The following is a 23,227-nucleotide window of genomic DNA, read 5'->3' as shown; positions in this document are numbered from 1 at the left end:
ATCAATAGCACCCACCTTAGCTAAAGCGTCAGCCTTTTCATTGTCCGGAAAGGAACAATGAGAAGGGACCCACGCTAAGGTAACCCGGTAATTTTTATCTGTTAAACCACTTAAAAACCGCCGTATTTTCTCCAGAAAATACGGGGTGTGCTTCACAGGCTTCATCGATCGCAGAGCCCCAATGGCACTGAGACTGTCTGTGAAGATGAAGTAGTGGTCTATGGGCAGGGTTTCGATGATCCCAAGAGAGTACTGAATAGCGGCAAGTTATGCGACGTACACGGAAGCAGGAGCATCGAGTTTGTAGGAGGCGGTAAAATTTTCGTGAAAAACACCGAAGCCAGTGGACTCATCTAGATTAGATCCGTCAGTGTAAAACATTTTATCACAACTAACATGTTTAAACTTATTGGAAAAAATCATAGGGATCTCTTGCGGTCGCAATTGATCCGGGATACCGATAATATGAAGGTGGTGTCGAAGAATATAGCATTATTAGAAGTAGCTAAAAGTACGACATTGGAGGAATCGTATGAAGAAGGATTAATTTCTTGAGCCATATAGTCAAAATATAATGTCATAAATCTGGATTGAGATTGAAGGTCGACCAACCTCTCGAAATTTTCAATTACTAATGGGTTCATAACTGTGCATCGAATTAGCAACCGATAAGAGAGATTCCAAAAGCGATGTTTCAACGGAAGAATACCCGCTGGCACTTCAAGACTCATCGTATGGGTCGACTGTAGCAACCCAAGGCAATACGCAAACAACGATATTGTATTCGTTCCAGTTTGATCAAATGTGTGTTTGCTGCGGAGCGGAAGCAGAAACACCCGTACTCAATTACAGACAATATCGTTGTTTGGTAAAGCCTTAGAAGGTCTCCTGGGTGGGCTCCCCACCAGGTTCCGGTAAACCTACGAAGAAAATTAATCCTCTGTTGGCATTTTCGTGTCAGATACCTAATATGGCAAGTCCAGGTGCATTTAGAGTCGAACCAGACCCCGAGATATTTAGCGACTAAAACCTGAGTGATTGTTTTACCCGTTAGTAGGAGCTGTAGCTGAGCTGGGTTATGCTTCCTAGAAAAAACGACCAGCTCAGTTTTCTCCGGAGAGAATTCGATACCCAGCTTAAGAGCCCATTCAGACAAATTGTCTAAGGTATCTTGCAATGGTCCTTGCAGATCGTTAGCCTCGCTTCCAGTAATGGATACAACGCTATCGTCTGCAAGTTGCCGTAGCGTGCATGAATTTGCAAGGCATTTATCGATGTCATTGACGTAAAAATTATATAAAAGAGGGCTTAAACATGAGCCCTGGGGAAGACCCATGTAACTAATTCGGGAAGTTGTCGAATCACCATGTGAGAAATACATATGCTTTTCTGACAACAAATTAAGCAAAAAATTATTCAAATTTGGTGAAAGTCCCTGAGAATGAAGTTTCTCGATGAAAACTTCTACAGAGACAGAGTAAAATGCCCCCTTAATATCCAAGAATGCAGAAGTCATTTGCTCTTTTCAAGCAAAGGCGAGTTGAATTTCGGTGGAAAGCAACGCTAAGCAATCGTTCCTTCCTTTGCCCCTGCGAAAGCCAAATTGAGTATTTGAAAGTAAACCGTTTGTTTCGACCCATTTGTCTAACCGTAAGAGGATCGTTTTCTCTATTAATTTCCGGAGGCAATAGAGCATAGCAATCGGCCTATAAGAATTGTGATCAGAGGCGGGTTTTCCGGGTTTTTGAATAGCAATGATTTTTACCTCCCTCCAGTCGTGCGGAACAATGTTTAGCTCAAGGAACTTGTTGGACAAGTTCAACAAGCGTCTTTTTGCAGAGTCGCGTAGATTCTTCAACAAGTTGAATTTAATTCTATCTAACCCTGGAGCTTTATTGTTGCACGAGAGGAGAGCCATTGAAAATTCCAACATCGAAAATGGAGGCTCTTCCGTAGCTACTAAAATCGTTTGAATCTTGTTTTCATCACCGTTTGTTTTATTTCGCGGGTTTAAATTGATGCTTTTCGGTGAAACTAAACAACATTTTTCTTATTTCTTTACGTTTCGACCTACTTGATTTCTTTCGGCCATCTTCAGAAACTTTATTGAATGAACAGAAAAACAGAGAAAAAAAAACAATTACATCAAATTTTAAAAATTTTATAAAGGTACTCTCACTAGTTCGCTGCCTTGCGTTATTCCATCAAAGCGCGCAATTTAAATCTAAATTATTTTCCCCCCCGGGGTGGTCATCAGCTGTTACTTATGTCACTCCTTTGCGTTCGTTTCTCTTCCGTCGTCTTTGTGTGCGTTGTTGCTCGTTTTTTAGTTTGTATGCCAGGTTGTTGTATGTATTGGAGAAACCGTCCACCTCACGTTGTAGGTTCACTGTCGTTTTGCTGTTCATTTTTATGTGGAGCATTTCAGCAGATAGCCTGCTCGCGTTGTTGTTGATTCTCTCTAGAATTCTCGTTCGAGAGAAGTCAAAACTGTGGCCATGCTCCGTGTGCTGCGTGAGTCCCGTTGCTGATGTGTTAGTACGAATGGAGTTCTTATGTTGTCCAATGCGTTCTTCCAATGTTTGTGATGTTTGTCCTATGTAATGTTTGTCGTCACATGCGCCACATGGGATGCTGTACACAACATTTATTTGTTTCATTTTTGGTACAGCGTCCTTCAGTTTGGTGAAAACCACATTTTTCACCTTATCCGACGGCTTGAAAGACGCCGTGATATCAAAATTTTTTCAGCATCTTCCCCACCTTTTCACTGAGTCCCGGTACATACGGGAGCGAAACGTATTTCTTCGGTTGTTCGGTTTTTTGGTTGCCTTGGAGCGTGTTGTAGAGTAAGTGAACCCTTCTCTCCAGAGTCCGTTGAATAAGCGCCTCCGGGTAGTTGTTGTTACGCAGAATTTTTCTCGCGGTTTTTATGCTCTCTATCCTACTCTCCACATCCGTGAGTTTTAGTGCGCGATCGACAAGCGCAATGGCAGTGTTAACCTTGTGAGTATGTGGACTCTCCGAGTTATAGTCCAGATACCGACCTTATTGCTGCTTCGGGAACCAGATCTTTGCTATTTTCCCTCCCTTTCTAATGAGCGTGAAATTTAAGAACCGAAGGGTGCCTTCGATCTCATTCTCTATTGTAAAATTAATTTTCTCGTGTCCCTCATTAAACTCTTTCACCACTTTTTCGATCTCTTCTTTCTTCCCCACGACAAAACAGTCATCCACGTACCGTCGATAGGTTCTGAGCGATATATTCTGCTGTTTCAGACGTGCTATTGCTTCATTTTCTAGTTTTTCCATGATGATGTTCGCAACTACCGGTGCTAAAGGGGATCCCATGGGCACCCCCGCTTTCTGCCCATAGAATTTCCCTTCATAATGGAAGAAAGATGCATCGAGGACCGTTTTCATTGCTTCTTTGAAGCTGTTCCAAGGAATGGTGGTGTGTTCCTGTAGTTCTCCCCATCGTTCCCCAACACATTCGTACACCTCCTCTACGGGCACATTTGTGTAGAGAGATACCACGTCTAACGAATACATGACATATCCATCGGGTACTTGCACTCGTGAAATTTCTTCGGCAAAATCAAAGCTGTTGCAAAACATTCCGCGTCGAACACTCGACAGAAACGGACGTGCAAAGTGGTCGTTCTATTACAATCCGGTCCGTGTGTACGAATAGCCAAACAAAAGAGTGTATTATTCGCGCTAAAGGTCAACTAGATTGTGAGTTGTGTCGATACGTTCTTTACCCGGCTCACAACTTTGGCTGTATTGGTGCAAAATACCAGCTGCAGTTTTGATCTGTGCACCGTGAATAGATCTTTTTAATCCAAGCCCATCAGTTGACAGTCGAGTCGTGTTGCTGTGCTGAGTGATCTCACACCCGGCTCACTGCTGGTGGCTGTATTGGTGCTGCTGTACTGGTGTTGCTGGCTGCTTTGGGTGCAGCTTCGTACGATCGGACAACCACTGCTGGAAGGAAGAAGTAAAGAGGTACGTGTTCTTGTCGGCGCTAGTGCGCTAGTGCGCTACATTTAGCGCAATGGATATAGATCCCTCGCCTCCCGTGCCACCATCCCCGAACCCCCCTGACCCTGACCCTTCTGTTACCCCCTCCCCTGTTCATTCTCCAGTCCCCCCTCGCCCCAGGCTTTACCCGGACGGATCTCAACAGGGCAGCTATACTGTTTATTTTCGTCCAAAGGCAGGAGTGAATTCAAAGCGTTTAAACATACTGCAAATTGCTAAAGACCTGACGAAGGGGTACAAGGCCGTGACCGAAATTTCCAAGGTCCGACCTAACAAGCTCCGTGTCGTGGTCAGTGATCTGGCACAGGCCAATGCTATCGCTTGCTCTGAGCTCTTTACACGCGAGTATCGCGTCTACATACCCGCACGAGACGTGGAGATCGACGGTGTCATAACCGATTCGAGTCTGTCTGTCGAGTGTATCCTAAAAAGCGCAACCGGTTGCTTCAAAAATACCGAAACACAAGCGAAGATTTTGGATTGTAAGCAATTGCGGTCCATGTCTCTCGTCGGCGGTAAAAAAGTTTACACTCCGTCAGACTCGTTTCGCGTTACGTTTGCCGGATCTGCACTCCCTAGCCACGTCTCGATCGACCGGGTTCGTCTGCCTGTGCGATTGTATGTACCCCGTGTTATGAATTGCACCAATTGCAAGCAGTTAGGCCACACAGCCACCTACTGCTGCAATAAGGCACGATGTAGCAAGTGTGGGGAGACTCATGCGGAAGATTCTTGCAGTGTTAATGCTGAAAAATGTATTCACTGTGGGGAAAACCAGCATGAGCTCTCCACATGCCGGGTGTACATGCAGCGCAGAGATAAAATCAAGCGGTCACTTAAGGAGCGTTCAAAGCGTTCTTACGCTGAGATGCTGAAGAAGACCGTGACCACTTCTACCATAACATCGAACCCCTTTGATCTGTTGCCCTCTGATGAAACCGATTCTGACGATTCATCAGCGGGAACATCTTATGCCAATCCTGGGGAGTCTAGGAAGAGGAAAAATGTTTCTTCTCCTAAACTTCCCCGTAAAGGTCCTAAGATTTCCCAAAGTGTAATGAAAAGTACGAACAAACCAAACAGTGCTGCGGAAAAACCGAAGCAAACTCCTCCTGGGCTTGCAAATTTAAAGTCCCAGAAGGAGTTCCCAGCACTGCCAGGAACATCTAAAACCCCAGTTGTTCCTTTTGCACATCCAGTTGATGAAACAAACTCTGGATTAGTGAAATTTTCTGACATTGTGGACTGGATTTTTGAAAATTTCAATGTACCCGATCCAATTAAAATTTTTCTTACAGCATTCCTCCCAACAGTTAGATAATTTTTGAAGCAGTTGACTGCCCAATGGCCCCTCCTTGCAGCGATTGTATCCTTCGATGCCTAATTCAACTGCGTATATGAAGGATTCTATCTCTGTTTTACAGTGGAATTGTAGAAGTATTTTACCAAAAATTGATTCGTTTAAAGTTTTGATAAATAAAAACAAATGCGATGCATTTTCCCTCTGTGAAACTTGGCTTACTTCAATTATTGATCTCAACTTCCATGATTTTAATATTATTCGCCTTGATCGAGACACCCCATATGGAGGAGTACTTTTAGGGATTAAAAAGTGCTATTCTTTCTATCGTATTAACCTCCCCTCGATTCCAGGCATCGAAGTTGTCGCATGTCAAATGACAATACAAGGTAAAGAGCTTTGTATTGCCTCAATATATATTCCTCCCAGAGCACAGGTTGGGCAACGGCTGCTCTTTGATTTAATAGAACTTCTTCCCTCGCCACGTTTGATTTTGGGAGACTTCAACTCTCATGGCATGGCTTGGGGTTCCCCATACAATGATAACCGCTCCTCTTTAATCTATAACCTTTGCGATGACTTCGACATGACTATTTTAAACAACGGTGAAATGACACGTATCCCGAAACCTCCAGCGCGCCCAAGCGCTTTGGATCTATCCTTATGTTCGACGTCGCTACGGTTGGATTGCACATGGAAGGTAATCCTTGATCCTCACGGTAGCGACCATTTGCCTATTCTTATTTCAATTAATAACGGGTCAACTCGCATGCGACCAATTGACATTCCGTATGACCTCACACGGAATGTCGATTGGAAGTTATACGAGGAAATGATTTCAAAAGCGGTCGAGTCGATTCAACATCATCCACCACTTGAAGAATACAACCTCCTCGCGGGCTTGATTCTCGACGCCGCGTTGCAAGCCCAAACGAAGAAATATCCCGGCGTAACGATCAAAGAACGGCCTCCCACTCCGTGGTGGGACCAAGAGTGCTCCGATGTCTACACGCAAAGATCCGACGCGTATCTGACCTTCCGGGATACAGACGATGCCGACGACTTTAAACGTTATTCGGAGCTTGATACCAAGTTTAAAAGCTTGACTAAGGCAAAGAAACGCGGATATTGGCGTCGGTTCGTAAACGAGACGTCGAGGGAGACATCAATGAGCACTCTTTGGAACACAGCCCGAAGAATGCGGAATCGCGTAACGGTCAACGAAAGCGAGGAGTCTTCAAGTAGGTGGATATTTGATTTTGCCAGGAAAGTATGTCCGGACTCTGTTCCTGAGCAAAACATTGTTCGCGATGCGTCTCCGGGCCACGACGCGATTGAATCACCTTTTACGATGGCAGAATTTTCAGTTGCCCTCCTGTCCTGTAACAATAACGCGCCTGGGTTAGATAGAATCAAATTCAACTTGTTGAAGAATCTACCCGGCAATGCCAAGAGGCGCTTGTTGAACTTGTTCAATAAGTTCCTGGAGCAAAATATTGTACCGCAGGATTGGAGGCAAGTGAAGGTGATCGCCATCCAAAAACCAGGGAAACCAGCTTCTGATAACAACTCTTATAGGCCGATTGCAATGCTATCCTGTATCCGGAAATTGATGGAAAAAATGATACTCCGTCGTTTAGACCATTGGGTCGAATCAAATGGTCTACTATCAGATACTCAATTTGGCTTCCGCCGTGCCAAAGGGACGAATGATTGTCTTGCGTTGCTTTCAACAGATATTCAGCTGGCGTATGCTCGCAAAGAACAAATGGCGTCTGCGTTCTTGGACATTAAGGGGGCTTTTGATTCCGTTTCTATTGACATTCTTTCGGGTAAACTTCACCGACAAGGATTTTCTCCAATTTTGAACAATTTTTTGCACAATTTGTTGTCCGAAAAGCACATGCATTTTACGCACGGCGATTTGGCAACTTTTCGCATTAGCTACATGGGTCTTCCCCAGGGCTCATGTTTAAGCCCCCTTCTTTACAACTTTTATGTAAATGACATCGACGAATGTCTGGCAAACTCATGCACGATAAGACAACTTGCAGACGACAGTGTAATCTCTGTTACAGGAGCCAAAGCTGCCGATTTGCAAGGACCATTGCAAGATACCTTGGACAATTTGTCTGCTTGGGCTTTACAGCTAGGTATCGAATTCTCTCCGGAGAAGACTGAGATAGTAGTTTTTTCTAGGAAGCATGAACCTGCTCAGCTTCAAACACAATTAATGGGTAAAACGATTTCTCAGGTTTTGGTACACAAATATCTTGGTGTCTGGTTCGACTCTAAAGGCACCTGGGGTTGTCACGTGAGGTATCTGATGAAAAAATGTCAACAAAGAGTGAATTTTCTTCGTACAATAACCGGACAATGGTGGGGAGCCCACCCAGGAGACCTTCTAAGGCTTTACCAAACAACGATATTGTCTGTTATTGAATACGGGTGTTTCTGCTTCCGCTCCGCAGCAAACACACATTTGATCAAACTGGAGCGAATACAATATCGTTGTTTGCGTATCGTCTTAGGTTGCATGCAGTCGACCCATACGATGAGTTTGGAGGTCTTAGCTGGAGTACTACCATTGAAAAACCGCTTCTGGAGCCTGTCTTCTCGTATTCTTATCAAATGTGAGGTCTTGAACCGTCCCGTGATTGAAAATTTTGAAAGGTTAATCGAACTTAATTCTTAAACCCGTTTTATGACATTGTATTTCAATCACATGTCCCAAAATATTAACCCTTCTTCGAATATTCCAAATCGTGTCGACTTATCAAATACTTCTGATTCTACTGTGTTTTTCGATACATCCATGATAGAAGAAACTCATGGAGTCCCGGATCATTTACGCGTGCAGCAGATCCCCAAAATTTTTTCCAATAAATATCGAAACATCAACTGCGACAATGTGAACTACACTGACGGATCACTTCTTGATGAGTCCACTGGCTTCGGTATCTTCAATAACAATTTAACCGTCTCCCATAAGCTCGATAATCCTGCTTCTGTTTACGTCGCAGAATTAGCTGCAATTCAGTACACCCTAGGGATTATCGAAAAAATGCCCACGGACCATTATTTCATCTTTACGGACAGTCTCAGTTCCATTGAGGCTCTCCGATCGATGAAAGATGTTAAGCACTCTCCGTATTTCCTGGGGAAAATACGGGAACATCTGAGTGCTTTATCCGAAAAATCTACTCAGATTACCTTAGCGTGGGTCCCTTCTCACTGCTCGATACCGGGTAATGAGAAAGCGGACTTTTTGGCTAAGGTGGGCGCAACAAACGGTGATATTTATGAAAGACCAATTGCCTTTAATGAATTTTTCGCATTTGTACGTCAGAATACGATCATCAGTTGGCAAAATTCTTGGACCAAGGGGGAACTGGGAAGGTGGTTACATTCCATAATCCCCAAGGTATCGACGAACCCGTGGTTCAAGGGGTTGGATGTAGGCCGGGATTTCATTTGCGTGATGTCCCGGCTTATGTCCAATCACTATAGATTTGACGCGCATCTCCGTCGTGTTGGGCTCGGGGAGAGTGGTATCTGTGCCTGTGGTGAAGGTTATCACGACATAGAGCACGTTGTTTGGTCATGCCCTGTACACCGTGACGCCAGGTCTAGATTAGTAGCTTCCCTGCAGGCCGAAGGTAGGCAGCCGGCTGTTCCTGTTCGTGATGTCTTGGCGAGCCGTGACCTATCCTACATGTCCCTTATATACGTTTTCCTGAAATCCATCCACGCCCCAGTTTAGTCCTATCCCCTTCCGCCTACATCCAACCAAACGACAAGAACACGTTAAGACCCCGGATCCGGAAACAGCAACTAGACCCGCACGATACTCTCAGGCCCCGAGGGAGACAACCCAATATGCCAGTCCGTAATATCTTGGCCCAGCAGCGGAACATATTCAATATGCTGCTTACCTATGGCGATGGAAAACCAGCAAACAACAAATCAGTGCTTTTCATGCAAAACATTCTAGCTTAAGTTAGATTTAGTTTCAGCTCGTAGTCGGCAGCGAGGATAAAAAATTTGCTTTTAGTTATTAAGATACTTTAGAAAGTAAGCTACCAGATATAATTGGCGCCGTTAAACATTGAATTGTATTTGTGCCGTGTCAAATAAACTATAGATGAGGAAAAAAAAAAGCTGTTGCAAACATGAAATTCGGTTTTTCCAACGAGTTTACCAAGAATAGCCGCTAAATATTGTGCCATCCGGTAAGTTGCAGACCCTACAGTGGATACTACTGGCCTTAATGGTCTGTCCGGTTTATGCAATTTCGGCAGGCCGTAAATTCTTGGTGGGTGACAGTTGTCACCTTAAGTCGGTATTTGTTTCGCGCATCTATGTGTCCATCAGTACGATAAGGGCAAACAGATAAGGGAAACAGAACGATGATATTAGCAGCAGATGAATACAGACAAAAAATGACAACAATGGTAACCGATGAGGAAACGTACACGGCTCTACATGGCAATCCCACTGCAAGAACTCTCAAAAAACTCAACCTAATCGTGGAACAGTGGTGTACTGATGGACACATAGATGCGCGAAAAAAATACCGACTTAAGGTGTACAACTGTCACCCACCAAGAATTTACGGCCTGCCGAAATTGCATAAACCGGACAGACCATTAAGGCCAGTAGTATCCACTGTAGGGTCTGCAACTTACCGGATGGCACAATATTTAGCGGCTATTCTTGGTAAACTCGTTGGAAAAACCGAATTTCATGTTCGCAACAGCTTTGATTTTGCCGAAGAAATTTCACGAGTGCAAGTACCCGATGGATATGTCATGTATTCGTTAGACGTGGTATCTCTCTACACAAATGTGCCCGTAGAGGAGGTGTACGAATGTGTTGGGGAACGATGGGGAGAACTACAGGAACACACCACACCACACCCATACCCGATGGATATGTCATGTATTCGTTAGACGTGGTATCTCTCTACACAAATGTGCCCGTAGAGGAGGTGTACGAATGTGTTGGGGAACGATGGGGAGAACTACAGGAACACACCACCATTCTTTGGAACAGCTTCAAAGAAGCAATGAAAACGGTCCTCGATGCATCTCTCTTCCAATATGAAGGGAAATTCTATGGGCAGAAAGCGGGGGTGCCCACGGGATCCCCTTAAGCACCGGTAGTTGCGAACATCATCAACTCGTTGGAAAAACCGAATTTCATGTTCGCAACAGCTTTGATTTTGCCGAAGAAATTTCACGAGTGCAAGTACCCGATGGATATGTCATGTATTCGTTAGACGTGGTATCTCTCTACACAAATGTGCCCGTAGAGGAGGTGTACGAATGTGTTGGGGAACGATGGGGAGAACTACAGGAACACACCACCATTCTTTGGAACAGCTTCAAAGAAGCAATGAAAACGGTCCTCGATGCATCTCTCTTCCAATATGAAGGGAAATTCTATGGGCAGAAAGCGGGGGTGCCCACGGGATCCCCTTTAGCACCGGTAGTTGCGATCATCATCACGAAAAACTAGAAAATGAAGCAATAGCACTTCTGAAACAGCAGAATATATCGCTCAGAACCTATCGACGGTACGTGGATGACTGTTTTGTCGTGGGGAAGAAAGAAGAGATCGAAAAAGTGGTGAACGAGTTTAATGAGGGACACGAGAAAATTAATTTTACAATAGAGAATGAGATCGAAGGCACTCTTCGGTTCTTAAATCTCACGCTCATTAGAAAGGGAGGGAAAATAGCAAAGATCTGGTTCCCGAAGCAGCAATATGGTCGGTATCTGGACTATAACTCGGAGAGTCCACATACTCACAAGGTTAACACTGCCATTGCGCTTGTCGATCGCGCACTAAAACTCACGGATGTGGAGAGTAGGATAGAGAGCATAAAGACCGCGAGAAAAATTCTGCGTAACAACAACTACCCGGAGGCGCTTATTCAACGGACTCTGGAGAGAAGGGTTCACTTACTCTACAACACGCTCCAAGGCAACCAAAAAACCGAACAACCGAAGAAATACGTTTCGCTCCCGTATGTACCGGGACTCAGTGAAAAGGTGGGGAAGATGCTGAAAAAATTTTGATATCACGGCGTCTTTCAAGCCGTCGGATAAGGTGAAAAATGTGGACGGTTTCTCCAATACATACAACAACCTGGCATACAAACTAGAAAACGAGCAACAACGCACACAACGACGACGGAAGAGAAATGAACGCAAAGGAGTGACATAAGTAAGTTAAATTGCGCGCTTTGATGGAATAACGCAAGGCAGCGAACTAGTGAGTGTACCTTTATAAAATTTTTAAAATTTGTTGTAATTGTTTTTTTTCTCTGTTTTTCTGTTCATTCAATAAAGTTTCTGAAGATGGCCGAAAGAAATCAAGTAGGTCGGAACGTAAGGAAATAAGAAAAAGGTTGTTTAGTTTCACCGAAAAGCATCAATTTAGACCCGCAAAAAAAGCTACTAAAATCGCGTCGCGAAAGGTCTTCTGTTCGGGGACAGAGTCCGGACAGACCTTTTTGGCGAAATCGACTATCCAGCGATCTGAATACTCCTCGGATTCATTCGAAACGTTACGATTCCGCATGCGTCTGGCGGTATCCCAAAGAGTGCTCATCGCTGTTTCCCTCGACAACGCGTTTACAAACCGCCGCCAGTATCCGCGTTTTTTTGCTTTTATCAAGCTCTTCATCTGTCTATCCAGTACATCGTACATTCGGAGCAAATCGATAGTGCCTTGTTCTCGGAAGGCCAAATACACCGAGGACCTTCGCGCATACAGGTCTGAGCACTCTTTGTCCCACCACTTGGAGGGAGGGCGCCGTCTAATCGTTACCCCGGGTATCGGTTTCGTCTGAGCTTGAGTCGCGGCGTCGATGATCAAGCCAGAAAGGAACGCGTATTCTTCCTTCGGAGGAAGTTCCACGTGGGACTCGATTCTTTGCGATATTATGGTCTCATAAGACTTCCAATCAATGTTACGTGTGAGGTCATACGCAATATTGATTGGATCCGTTGGAGTTGACCCATTAGCAATTGAGATAACGATTGGTAGGTGATCACTACCGTGGGGATCGTTGATTACCTTCCACCGGCAATCTAACGCTAGTGATGACGAGCAAAGGGATAGGTCAAGCACGCTTTCACGAGCTGGAGGATTAGGTACACGTGTCGCTTCCCCAGTATTCAAAAGTGTCATATTGAAGTCGTCGATTAAGTTACAGATTAAAGAAGATCGGTTGTCGTCGTACAGCAACCCCCATAGCGAACAGAGAGAATTAAAATCTCCCAATATCAAAAAAGGCACGGGAAGCAACTCTGCTATATCAGTGAGATACCTCTGTTCAATCGCGCGGATGGAGGGATATATAACTGTTCCTGATTGGGCGTACCTTGACACTTCGATAGTCTCACTGGAGGCCACTAGCCTAAGTCTTCAGATTACCGACAGAGCACTAAACTCGCAACGCGGTCTTTGGACACATCCGTAGTAAGATGTATATCACAATTCGGCACAGAAAATCACTTTATTTGTAACTTAAGAACTTCTATTTATGATTTATAAACTTCGAATTTATTCTCGACTCTTCAGCGCGATAGATCAACGCTCCAATCAGAACTAAACTGGTACAAGTGGGGAACGGCAATATATGCCACTAGTGGTGAATTCAGCACCCGATCTCGCACGATCGAATGTAGATTGCTATCCTTAGTTGACCTAATCTGATAAGCGCGATAGCACGATAAGAGCAAATTATAGCGAGAGAGAAATCTTGTGGATCACGTTTGAGTTGCCAGTAATTCTGACTCATTGAATCTTGAACATGCCGGCCGCCTTGAAACTAGCCGAGTTTAAATTACGCTTGCTCTTTTACTTTAAATGACAATTAGTTTTTTGACTTCTACTTAAATTCTAATAATACTTTAACAATTTGGGTTTGATTGGAATTTTTACTTTGTTGTTTTCTGCTACTCAAGCAATGGAGTCGACACCGAGCCCTCTCGATGCGCCTTCAGCTTTTCCTTTGGGTGGTTGAAATTTGTTGCCTTCTAGCGGGAACGATTTCGGATAGTGATGCTTGCGATGAATCTAGATGAAACCTCTTCGTGGTTGGTGTGGTGTTGTGTTCTTCTATGCTGAACTTCAATTGATGAACTTGGATGACTGGATCGTGCTGTATGAATGACTTCCTTCATTTCGTCGTGTAGCTCGTTGTGCATGATAGCCAGGTGTGTGCATTGGTTGTTTCCTCGGAATAAAACGGATGTAGTATACAGACAAGATTTTTTGTAAAATCGGAACAACTTACCACACAGGGCTTTAACGGCGCCTGTATATTTGCGATGATGATGCCTGTTTTATGTATAGGAGAGTGCCTTCAAGGTGGTTGTTGAACTTTGCCTGTGGTCTCGATGATGCCAATCGTCGTGACAAGTTGATCAGACCCAACGTCAATGAACTGATCGAGGCCAGCTGGAGATGATGCCATGGTTGCCCTCCAGGAGAAAAACGTGATGCGATACTAATACGATGTGATTAGTTGACCTTTTAAACTTAGCGGTGACCCTTTGCGGTCAACGCAGACGCCCTTTGCGCCGAAATCCATGCTTGCTACTGAACCATAAAACACTGGACCCTTCCAGTAGACTTCTACTATTACTGACATGCTATTACTCATGCAGACACGAGACGAGTACGTGCATCTTGAACGACGGTGTAATCATGGGTGGCGGAGTGCAGTTGACTGCAACGATGAATTCTGACCCGGAATGCCGGGCAGAATGGCCTATAGGGTATAAACATTCTTTGAGCTTTTTGGAGTATAAAATAAAACAAAAACTTAACTGGGCTGCGGAGGCGCTCATTGATGAGGCCTCCGCACTGTTGCAGCAGCGGGTTTAGTGGCCGTCTGCTGTTGATTGCTGGATGTTGTCTCGGATTGGGAGAACGCAAATTTTCGATATTCCTCTGTCGAAACAACCATCCTTAGTACGTACAGTGACCAACCTGATGTTACCATCTGTACCGGCGAAGATCTTGGTTACACGTGCTAATTTCCATTTGAATGGTGGTGCATTTTCATCCTTGAGCAGGACCATCGTTCCTACTGCTACATTGTCGCGTTTTTTAGTCCACTTGGTGCGATTGTGAAGATCAGATAAATACTGTGTGCTCCATTTTTTCCACAGTTGCTGTGTTACACGCTGGGCTCATTGCCACATTGACAGTCGGTTAATAGGGATTTGTTGTAGATCAGGCTCTGGAATTGCGGTGAGTGGACGATGCACTAAGAAGTGCCCAGGCGTAAGTGCCTCGAAGTCATTAGGATCGCTGCTAACCGGTGTCAATGGACGCGAGTTTAACACTGCCTCGAGCTATGCAAGTGCTGTTTGCATCTCATCGATGTTAAGAGTTCTCAGTCCGATGGTTTTTTTAAAGTGATTCTTAAATGACTTAACATGCGCCTCCCAAAGTCCACCAAAGTTTGGTGAGCGAGGGGGGATGAACCGAAAATCAATATCGTCCTTTACTGCTTGCTTTGCGATTGAATCTTGGAACTGCTGGCTGCGAAACAGATGGTGAAGCTCGGCCAACTCTCTCTTGGCACCAACAAATGTAGTAGCGTTGTCGCACATTATAAGTTGAGGTTTCCCGCGTCGAGCGACAAACCGTTTTAGTACTGCAAGAAACGCATCAGTAGTCAGGTCAGTTACGAGTTCTAAATGGACTGCCTTCACAGCTAGACAGACAAATATTGCCACATAGCATTTCACTGGCCTGGCACGACGGTTAGGATAACTGATCATGAATGGGCCACAGTAGTCTACTCCAACTTTTAAGAATGGCGATGACGGTGTTACTCGTTCTGGTGGAAGATCAGCCATAAGCTGTTCTGAGATCCTTGGTTTGTTCTTGAAGCAGTCGACACACTCATGGATGATTCTCCTGGCTAAGCTGTGAATGGCAGTTGGCCAAAATCTTTCTCGGACAGATGCAACTAACATTTGTTGTTCGGCGTGAAACAAACGTAAATGGTAGTGCCGCATGACTAACGTAGCTAATGGATGATGGTGGTGTAAGATGAATGGATGCTTTCTAGACTCTGGAACGGACGCGTGGGATAGTCGCCCGCCGACACACATCACATTGTTATTTGACATTTGCGGATGCAGGCTTCGAAGTGAAGAACCTTCTTGAACATGGTCATGCTTTTCCAAGCATCGTAGCTCAGCTGAATAAAATTCCTGTTGGGACAAGTGCAAGTGTGGCTTGCTCTATCTTTCCGTACGTAAGATTTCCCAACCTTCTCTGTTGTCGGTGACAGACTTGAGAATTATGCCTGAAGCGCAATAGCCACGCTACCAATCGGACGAGCTCTGTGTACGACGATCTGAGGCTGAAAATTTCACTCGGTGGAAATACTTGAGTTGGGAATGCGGACGTAGCTCGTTCTTCTAGAAGCTTAGGCTCGATCTCTGCAGGGGTCCCTTCCACGTCTTGAGGCCAACAATTTGAAGCTTGACACAACCAACGCGGGCCCTCAAACCAAAGCAACTGGACAGGTGACATTCCTCGATACCTGGTACATGATTCCAAGCGCCATCTTTAGTGAGATGTTGAATCTCGGATACGCGAGTCGCAATGAAATTTGCCATCTGGAAGGCTGTGATGCCAGCCAGTGTTTGACAATCATGGAGTCTGTCCAAAAGAACGAGTTTTTAACTGGTGCAATTCGTAAAAACTTCTCGTACAGGTGGCTGAGCAGGAGGGCGGAAGATAATTCTAAACGCGGGATGCTTATTTTCTTTTTCTTTACTTTGAGGTTTTCCAGTGGTGCAACTTTGGACTTCGACGAAATGGGGCAAACCGAGACGGTTCCATCTGATGATATGCACGGTATATACAAACATGCTTCGTATGCCACTTCGGAGGCATCGCAGAAACCATGCAACTGGATTTGAGCCCAATCGCGGCTGCAACCAATCCTACGCGGTACGGATAAAGATTCTAACGCCAACAAATTTTGTTTGTATTCGCGCCATTTTTCCTGAAGCTGCATCCAATGGATCATCCCAATTGCACTTCAATCGCCACAATTGCTGAATAAATATCTTTGCCTGCACTACTACTGGTCCTACCAGTCCTAATGGATCAAATAGGCATGCAGCATCGGAATGAATACTTCGCTTGGTGATAACTGATGCGGTGGACCTCCACTGCGGAAAAGTGAAGCAAAAACTATCCGCACACGTGTCCCATCGTAGTCTGAACGTCTTAACCGTGGAATCTGAGGAGTTGAATTCCAGAGCGGATCGATCATCACGTAGGTGTTTCGGAAGATTCGCCAGTAGTTTAGTAGCATTTGAGTTCCACTTCCTGAGAGTGAACCCAGCAGAATTTGTTACTTCCGGCACCTCTGCAATCAGCTGATTTGCTTCCTTGATACTGTCAGCTCCCGATAGCATGTCTTCGACATAAAAGTCCTTTCAAATTACCCAGGAGGCGAGCGGATGTGACGATTGGCAATGTTCTCCTAGCTTCGTAAGACATTTTGTAGCGAGATACGGCGCACTAGCAGTTTCGTATGTGACAGTGGTGAGTTGATATGATTTTAAGGGTTGATCTGCAGAATCTCTCCCTAAAATCCTTTGTAGATGTTGATCTGGCGGTTGAACTCGTACCATTCGGTACATTTTGGCCACATCGGCAACGAGAGCGAAGCGATGGAAGCGGAAACGGGAAATAATCGAGAACAAGTCGTCCTGAACGACCGGCCCTACCATCAGCGCATCGTTCAAAGAGACACCGGTTGACGTGCGACACGAACCGTCAAAAACTACACGGAGCTTCGTCGTAGTACTCTCCGGCTTTATTACTGCATGGTGAGGCAAATAGTATTCAGGCCCCTGGCATAGTTCATCGTCGACTTCTTTCATATGTCCCAACAGCACGTATTCATGGATGAATTCAACATACATCGCCTTCAATTTTGGATTAGCGTCGAGTTTTGTCTCCAAACTAGCAAACCGCTTTTGCGCAATGCCTTTCGTTTCTCCTAGCTTCACAATCTCTAACTTCCGTTTTGGTAGTGTTACTACAAATTTCCCTTCAGCATCGCGGATGGTTGTGCGCTCAAACAGTTCTTCGCATGCAGTCTCTTCAAGTGAGTGAGTGCTGCTGGCCTTGCAGGCCTCTAACTCCCAGAACCTAGCGATTACCTCTTGGAGATCCACAGTGGAACTAACGTAGGTAGCCGTTAATGGACTGCGAGCTTGATCAGATACTCGCCCGGAGATCACCCACCCAAAAACAGTTTCTTGCAATGTTGGGCCACTTTCGCTCAACCTCTTTTTGCCTGCTTCGAGTAAGTCATAATATACTTCAGCACCAATTATCATATCAATCGGTCCCGGTTTACCATACGATGGATCAGCTAGTAAAGCTCGCTAGACATATGGCTGAAATTGATCTCGACTGGACTGATCGGCAGCGTTCGTGTAATCCGTGGTAGCACGTAGAACTTTATATTCTCAGCAAATGACGATATCGAAGGTAGGCGCGGTTGAATGTTGGCATCAACGTACTTAGTTGACGTTATGCTGCCGTTACCAATACCTTGAACCTTCAGAAAAGTAGGTGACTCTCGGAACTTCAACCTTTTCGCAAAACTGTTAGTCATATAGCAAAGTTCTGAACACGAATCTAACAGTGTTCTAGCAAACGAGAAGTTTCCAAACTGATCAGCAACACGAACAATCGCTGTGGACATGAGTACTTGTCGTGGAGCTGATTGAACGACGGTTTTGAGAGTAGCTGTCGTATGTTGGTCTGTAATGGGTTGTACGTGAGTGGTTTGATGATCTGTGCGTGTTACGGGATACGAGGTTGAAGGTTTTTGCTGGGAAAGTGTTTGAGGTGTTGTGTTTCGTGTCTGACCTTGTGGTTTCTGCTGTGTTCGTACTGGTTGAGGCCCTATGGTCTGGTGTCTACCTTGCGTTTGCGAAGCGGAATTGTTTGCCGGTTTCAGAAGGTTCATCCTGCCTTCGTAATGCAGAAGAGTATGGTGCCGTCTGCCGCACCGATTGCAGGAGCCTCTGGAACACACTTCAGCGAAATGACCTGGGTTTAAACAATTTCGGCAAAGCCGTTTCTCGTTGACATCTTTCACTCTTTGCGACACTGACATGGCTCTAAATTTTTCACATCGGAACACTAGGTGGTAGGAGTCTCCACAAAACACGCACCTTTTGGCCATCTCTACAGCTGCACGTGTAGCAGACAGACGGGGCCGTCGTGACTCGTCTATGTTTGGATTAACTGGCACAATCGATTGCAAAACTGCACATTGGTCACGGAGGAACTCTATAAGGACTTCATACTTTGGCACCTCTTTCGAGTTGTGGTGGGTTTCCCATTGACGCAGGGTTACTATATCTAGACGCGAGCAAACCATATGAGCAAGAATTGTTGACCAATCAGCAGGATTTTCTCCAATCTTGGTTAGCATCTGCAAATTCCTGTCAAATTCGTTGATCAAGTGACTTAGGGCATCCAAATTTTCCTTCCGCATTGGTTCAAAGGCGATAATAGCATCCAAGTGCGCTTTTACAATAAGCTTTTTATTTTCAAACCTTTTCTCCAACTGTCGCCAAGCCACTTCGTAGTTGTCAGCGGTAAGCTCAATGGAACTGATTTCTCGAAACGCGTTATTAGCAACTAAGGACCGCAAATAAGTGAATTTGTCGAAATCGTCAAGCTCGTTGTGTATTAAACTCCGGAACGTGTCTCGAAATGTAACCCAATCCTTTGTCTTTCCAGTAAATGATGGGAGATTGATATCAGGCAGCTTAACCTTCGACATGACTGGTTGAACTGCAGCAGGTTTAGCTTCGGGAACAAAACGTCTGAACGGAACCTCCGTCTTGAGTCGCAGAACAATAAGCGTGGCCTTGACTTCGAAGTATTCTTCTTCAACGAGTCGAATAGCTTCCTCATACTCCTCCTCACGCTGAATTGCCAACGCTTGCAAGCGCTCATTCCGTTGATCAGCAGATTCCTTTTTGTCTATTTTTGCATCTTCCTCGTCGATACTCAATTCGATCTTGCGACGGACAGCATAGAATTTCCGCATTGCATTTTCTAGGGTCTCCAATCGAACCTCAATTTGCTTCTCATGCAATTCCTTGCGGAATGCTTGGGCAAACTTTGCTATCGCCTTGATGGATGACCGCAGCTGCCGCTCCTGCTTCTTCAGCTCCTTAAAATCATCCATTCTACACTTCACTTCACTAGATCACCAATTTGCAGTAATGCTAATCAATGTCACAGAGAACGAATGTTAGAAATGAAACTGTGTTTAGTTTATTAGAGTTCACTTTCACTTGCTTTCACTCGATTAAGTATAAAAGCAGAACTTTAAGCTTATATTTGCTGGTTGACTCGACCGACTCGAATAACCGGGTATTCAAGCTCGCGATTGACAAGAAACCAATAGGGGGATTGACAGCAGCAGTGGACCCACAAATTTCGAAATAACCGACAAAGCCAGACAATCCGCCAATCAAGGGACTCACACTCAAACCAACCTTCAAAATCCCAATGAAATTAAGACGCTCATGCGTTTGAAAATATCAATTTTTATTTCGCACAGTATCCACTCAACCCAAACCAACATTTAATGGCAACTCATGCAATGGATAGCCGTATAACATGCAGAATACTTCCCAGCAGATTGACGAACGAGCAGCAGTCGTAACTCCTTGCAACGCAGCAACTCCACCAGCAGTCGATTTCATCTAAACGTGTTTCCCACGCGGGCAGCAAACAGCGATGGCGATTAGTAGCCACATGCAATGATGTCCAGCACACAAGAGTTTTTGTTGCTCGAGCACAGTGGGTTGTTACCGGCCACGTGCCGCTCACACTTTTCACTTTCAGAAGAGTCTTTCGAAATCGTTCACTTAATTCTTAGGTGTCCGTCCAACCAGGCAATCCGGAACGAATCCGATTCGAAGGACCAAATTTTCCTGATTGGGCGTTCCTTGACACTTCGATAGTCTCCCTGGAGGTCACTAGCCTAAGTCTTCAGATTACCGACAGATTCAAACTCGCAACGCGGTCTTTGGACACATCCGTAGTAAGATGTATATCACAGTTCGGCACAGAAAATCACTTTATTTGTAACTTAAGAACTTCTATTTATGATTTATAAACTTCGAATTTATTCTCGACTCTTCAGCGCGATAGATCAACGCTCCAATCAGAACTAAACTGGTACAAGTGGGGAACGGCAATATATGCCACTAGTGGTGAATTCAGCACCCGATCTCGCAATGTAGATTGCTATCCTTAGTTGACCTAATCTGATAAGCGCGATAGCGCGATAAGAGCAAATTATAGCGAGAGAGAAATCTTGTGGATCACGTTTGAGTTGCCAGTAATTCTGACTTATTGAATCTTGAACAATAACGAAACAAGGCATAGGTCTTTTCCATTCATATTCGTTTGAATTGCAACGACTTCAATATTCGAGATCGAGGGGAGGTCGATTCTGAAGAAGGAATAGCACTTTTTAATCCCTAAAAGTACCCCTCCACCGTGTGAGTCTCGATCTCGACGAATAATGTTAAAACCGTGGCTGTTTGTACGCGGGACACGCCGAAAGGTCATGCCGAGTATCCTCGCTGTAAAGACACTTTTCAGTATTCTCACTGCAAGCGGTCTCAGCATGATTGCCTCCGCACTTGCTGCAGCGTGCCTTGTTGCAGCAGTAGGTGGCTGTATGACCTAACTGCTTGCAGTTTTGGCAATGCATGACCCGCGGTACGAACAGGCGTACAGGCAGACGAACCCTGTCCAAAGAGATGTAGTTCGGCAGTGCGGATCCGTCGAATGTTACACGGAAGGAATCCGAAGGAAGAATTTTTTCTTTCCTTCTTCGATGGTTACTGAATGCAATTGCTTGACATCCGGTATCTTTACATCTTGAATCAGGGGGTTTTTGAAGCAGCCAACCCCGTGACGCAAAATGTCATCGACCGTGAGGCTTCCTTCGGTAACCACACCGTCGATCTTCACGTCCTTGGCAGGGATGTACACGCGGTACTCTCTCGTGAAGAGCTCGTAGCTAGCAATTGCGTTTGCTTGCTTCAAGCTACTCACAACAACCCGCAGGTTGTTCGGTCTAACCTTTGTAATTTCGGTTACGTGCGAAAACTGTTTTGCCAGGTCCTTGCCTATTTGTATAATGTTAAGAGGCTTCTTTATGGGCCTAAAAAAAACTATGAACGGACCTTTCGAAGCATCTGGGTAAGCTTTCACCCGTGTTGCCGGTACCCTTAGTACGGGGCTAGGTAGCGGGGAAGGTAGAGGGGAATTGATGGGGGAGATCTCATTCTCTTCCCCATTTGTTTCCACATCCAGGAATAGTTGCACTTGCGTGTCGTCCATTTTGCGGGAGCGTTACGCTCTACCGCACACAAACGATAAATATTCGAATGTGGGGGGAGGGGGGTCAAGTAGTTGATAATAAATTTTAAAAACAATTTTTCAAACTACAATGGATCAAAATAAAAAAGGCAGTAATACTAATACTAATAACAATAGTAATAATCCCGCATCGAACACTCGACAGAAACGGACGTGCAAAGTGGTCGTTCTATTACAATCCGGTCCGTGTGTACGAATAGCCAAACAAAAGAGTGTATTATTCGCGCTAAAGGCCAACTAGATTGTGAGTTGTGTCGCTACGTTCTGTACCCGGCTCGCAGCTTTGGCTGTATTGGTGCAAAATACCAGCTGCAGTTTTGATCTGTGCACAGTGAATAGATCTTTCTAATTCAAGGCCATCATTTGACAGTCGAGTCGTGTTGCTGTGCTGAGTGATCTCACACCCGGCTCACTGCTGGTGGCTGTATTGGTGCTGCTGTACTGGTGCTGCTTGCTGCTTTGGGTGCAGCTTCGAACGATCGGACAACCACTGCTGGAAGGAAGAAGTAAATAGGTACGTGTTCTTGTCGGCGCTAGTGCGCTAGTGCGCTACATTTAGCGCGATGGATATAGATCCCTCGCCTCCCGTGCCACCATCCCCGAACCCCCCCGACCCTGACCCTTCTGTTACCCCCTCCCCTGTTCATTCTCCAGTTCCCCCTCGCCCCGGGATTTACCCGGACACAGCATTCCTCCCAACAGTTAGATCATTTTTGAAGCAGTTGACTGCCCAATGGCCCCTCCTTGCAGCGATTGTATCCTTCGATGCCTAATTCAACTGCGTATATGAAGGATTCTATCTCTGTCTTACAGTGCAATTGTAGAAGTATTTTACCAAAAATTGATTCGTTTAAAGTTTTGATAAATAAAAACAAATGCGATGCATTTTCCCTCTGTGAAACTTGGCTTACTTCAAATATTGATCTCAACTTCCATGATTTTAAAATTATTCGCCTTGATCGAGACACCCCATATGGAGGAGTACTTTTAGGGATTAAAAAGTGCTATTCTTTCTATCGTATTAACCTCCCCTCGATTCCAGGCATCGAAGTTGTCGCATGTCAAATGACAATATAAGGTAAAGAGCTTTGTATTGCCTCAATATATATTCCTCCCAGAGCACAGGTTGGGCAACGGCTGCTCTTTGATTTAATAGAACTTCTTCCCTCGCCACGTTTGATTTTGGGAGACTTCAACACTCATGGTGTGGCTTGGGGTTCTCCTTACAATGATAACCGCTCCTCTTTAATCTTTAACCTTTGCGATGACTTCGACATGACTATTTTAAACAATGGTGAAATGACACGTATCCCGAAACCTCCAGCGCGCCCAAGCGCTTTGGATCTATCCTTATGTTCGACGTCGCTACGGTTGGATTGCACATGGAAGGTA

The 23,227-nt window shown here is 45.0% G+C and overlaps 2 protein-coding genes across 2 annotated transcripts; both read right to left on the bottom strand.

Moving 5' to 3' along the window:
• Window positions 1–16,490: 16,490 nt before the first annotated feature.
• On the bottom strand, window positions 16,491–17,745 carry LOC129720106 (uncharacterized). Its single transcript, XM_055671527.1, has 2 exons — window positions 17,029–17,745; window positions 16,491–16,634 (listed from the first exon to the last, which is right to left on the bottom strand). Exons 1-2 carry the CDS (start codon window positions 17,743–17,745, stop codon window positions 16,491–16,493), a joined length of 861 nt encoding a protein of 286 aa, XP_055527502.1.
• A 35-nt stretch (window positions 17,746–17,780) lies between these two features.
• LOC129720105 (uncharacterized) lies at window positions 17,781–19,619 on the bottom strand. Its single transcript, XM_055671526.1, has one exon. It carries the CDS (start codon window positions 19,617–19,619, stop codon window positions 17,781–17,783), a length of 1,839 nt encoding a protein of 612 aa, XP_055527501.1.
• Between the last annotated feature and the right edge of the window lie 3,608 nt (window positions 19,620–23,227).

The sequence above is a fragment of the Wyeomyia smithii genome, chromosome 2, assembly GCF_029784165.1.
Source record: "Wyeomyia smithii strain HCP4-BCI-WySm-NY-G18 chromosome 2, ASM2978416v1, whole genome shotgun sequence".
NCBI classification, from domain to species: domain Eukaryota; kingdom Metazoa; phylum Arthropoda; class Insecta; order Diptera; family Culicidae; genus Wyeomyia; species Wyeomyia smithii.
This window is presented reverse-complemented; position numbering and strand designations above follow the sequence as displayed.

What these genes read in the sequence shown, in the direction of transcription:
- LOC129720106 (XM_055671527.1), bottom strand. Translation starts at nt 17,745, where the DNA reads ATGATAATTGGTGCTGAAGTATATTATGACTTACTCGAAGCAGGCAAA. An exon ending in TGGCCAAAATGTACCGAATG is followed by an intron (nt 16,635 to 17,028) that starts GTACGAGTTCAA and finishes TCAACTCCTCAG; the next exon opens with ATTCCACGGTTAAGACGTTC.
- LOC129720105 (XM_055671526.1), bottom strand. Translation starts at nt 19,619, where the DNA reads ATGGATGATTTTAAGGAGCTGAAGAAGCAGGAGCGGCAGCTGCGGTCA.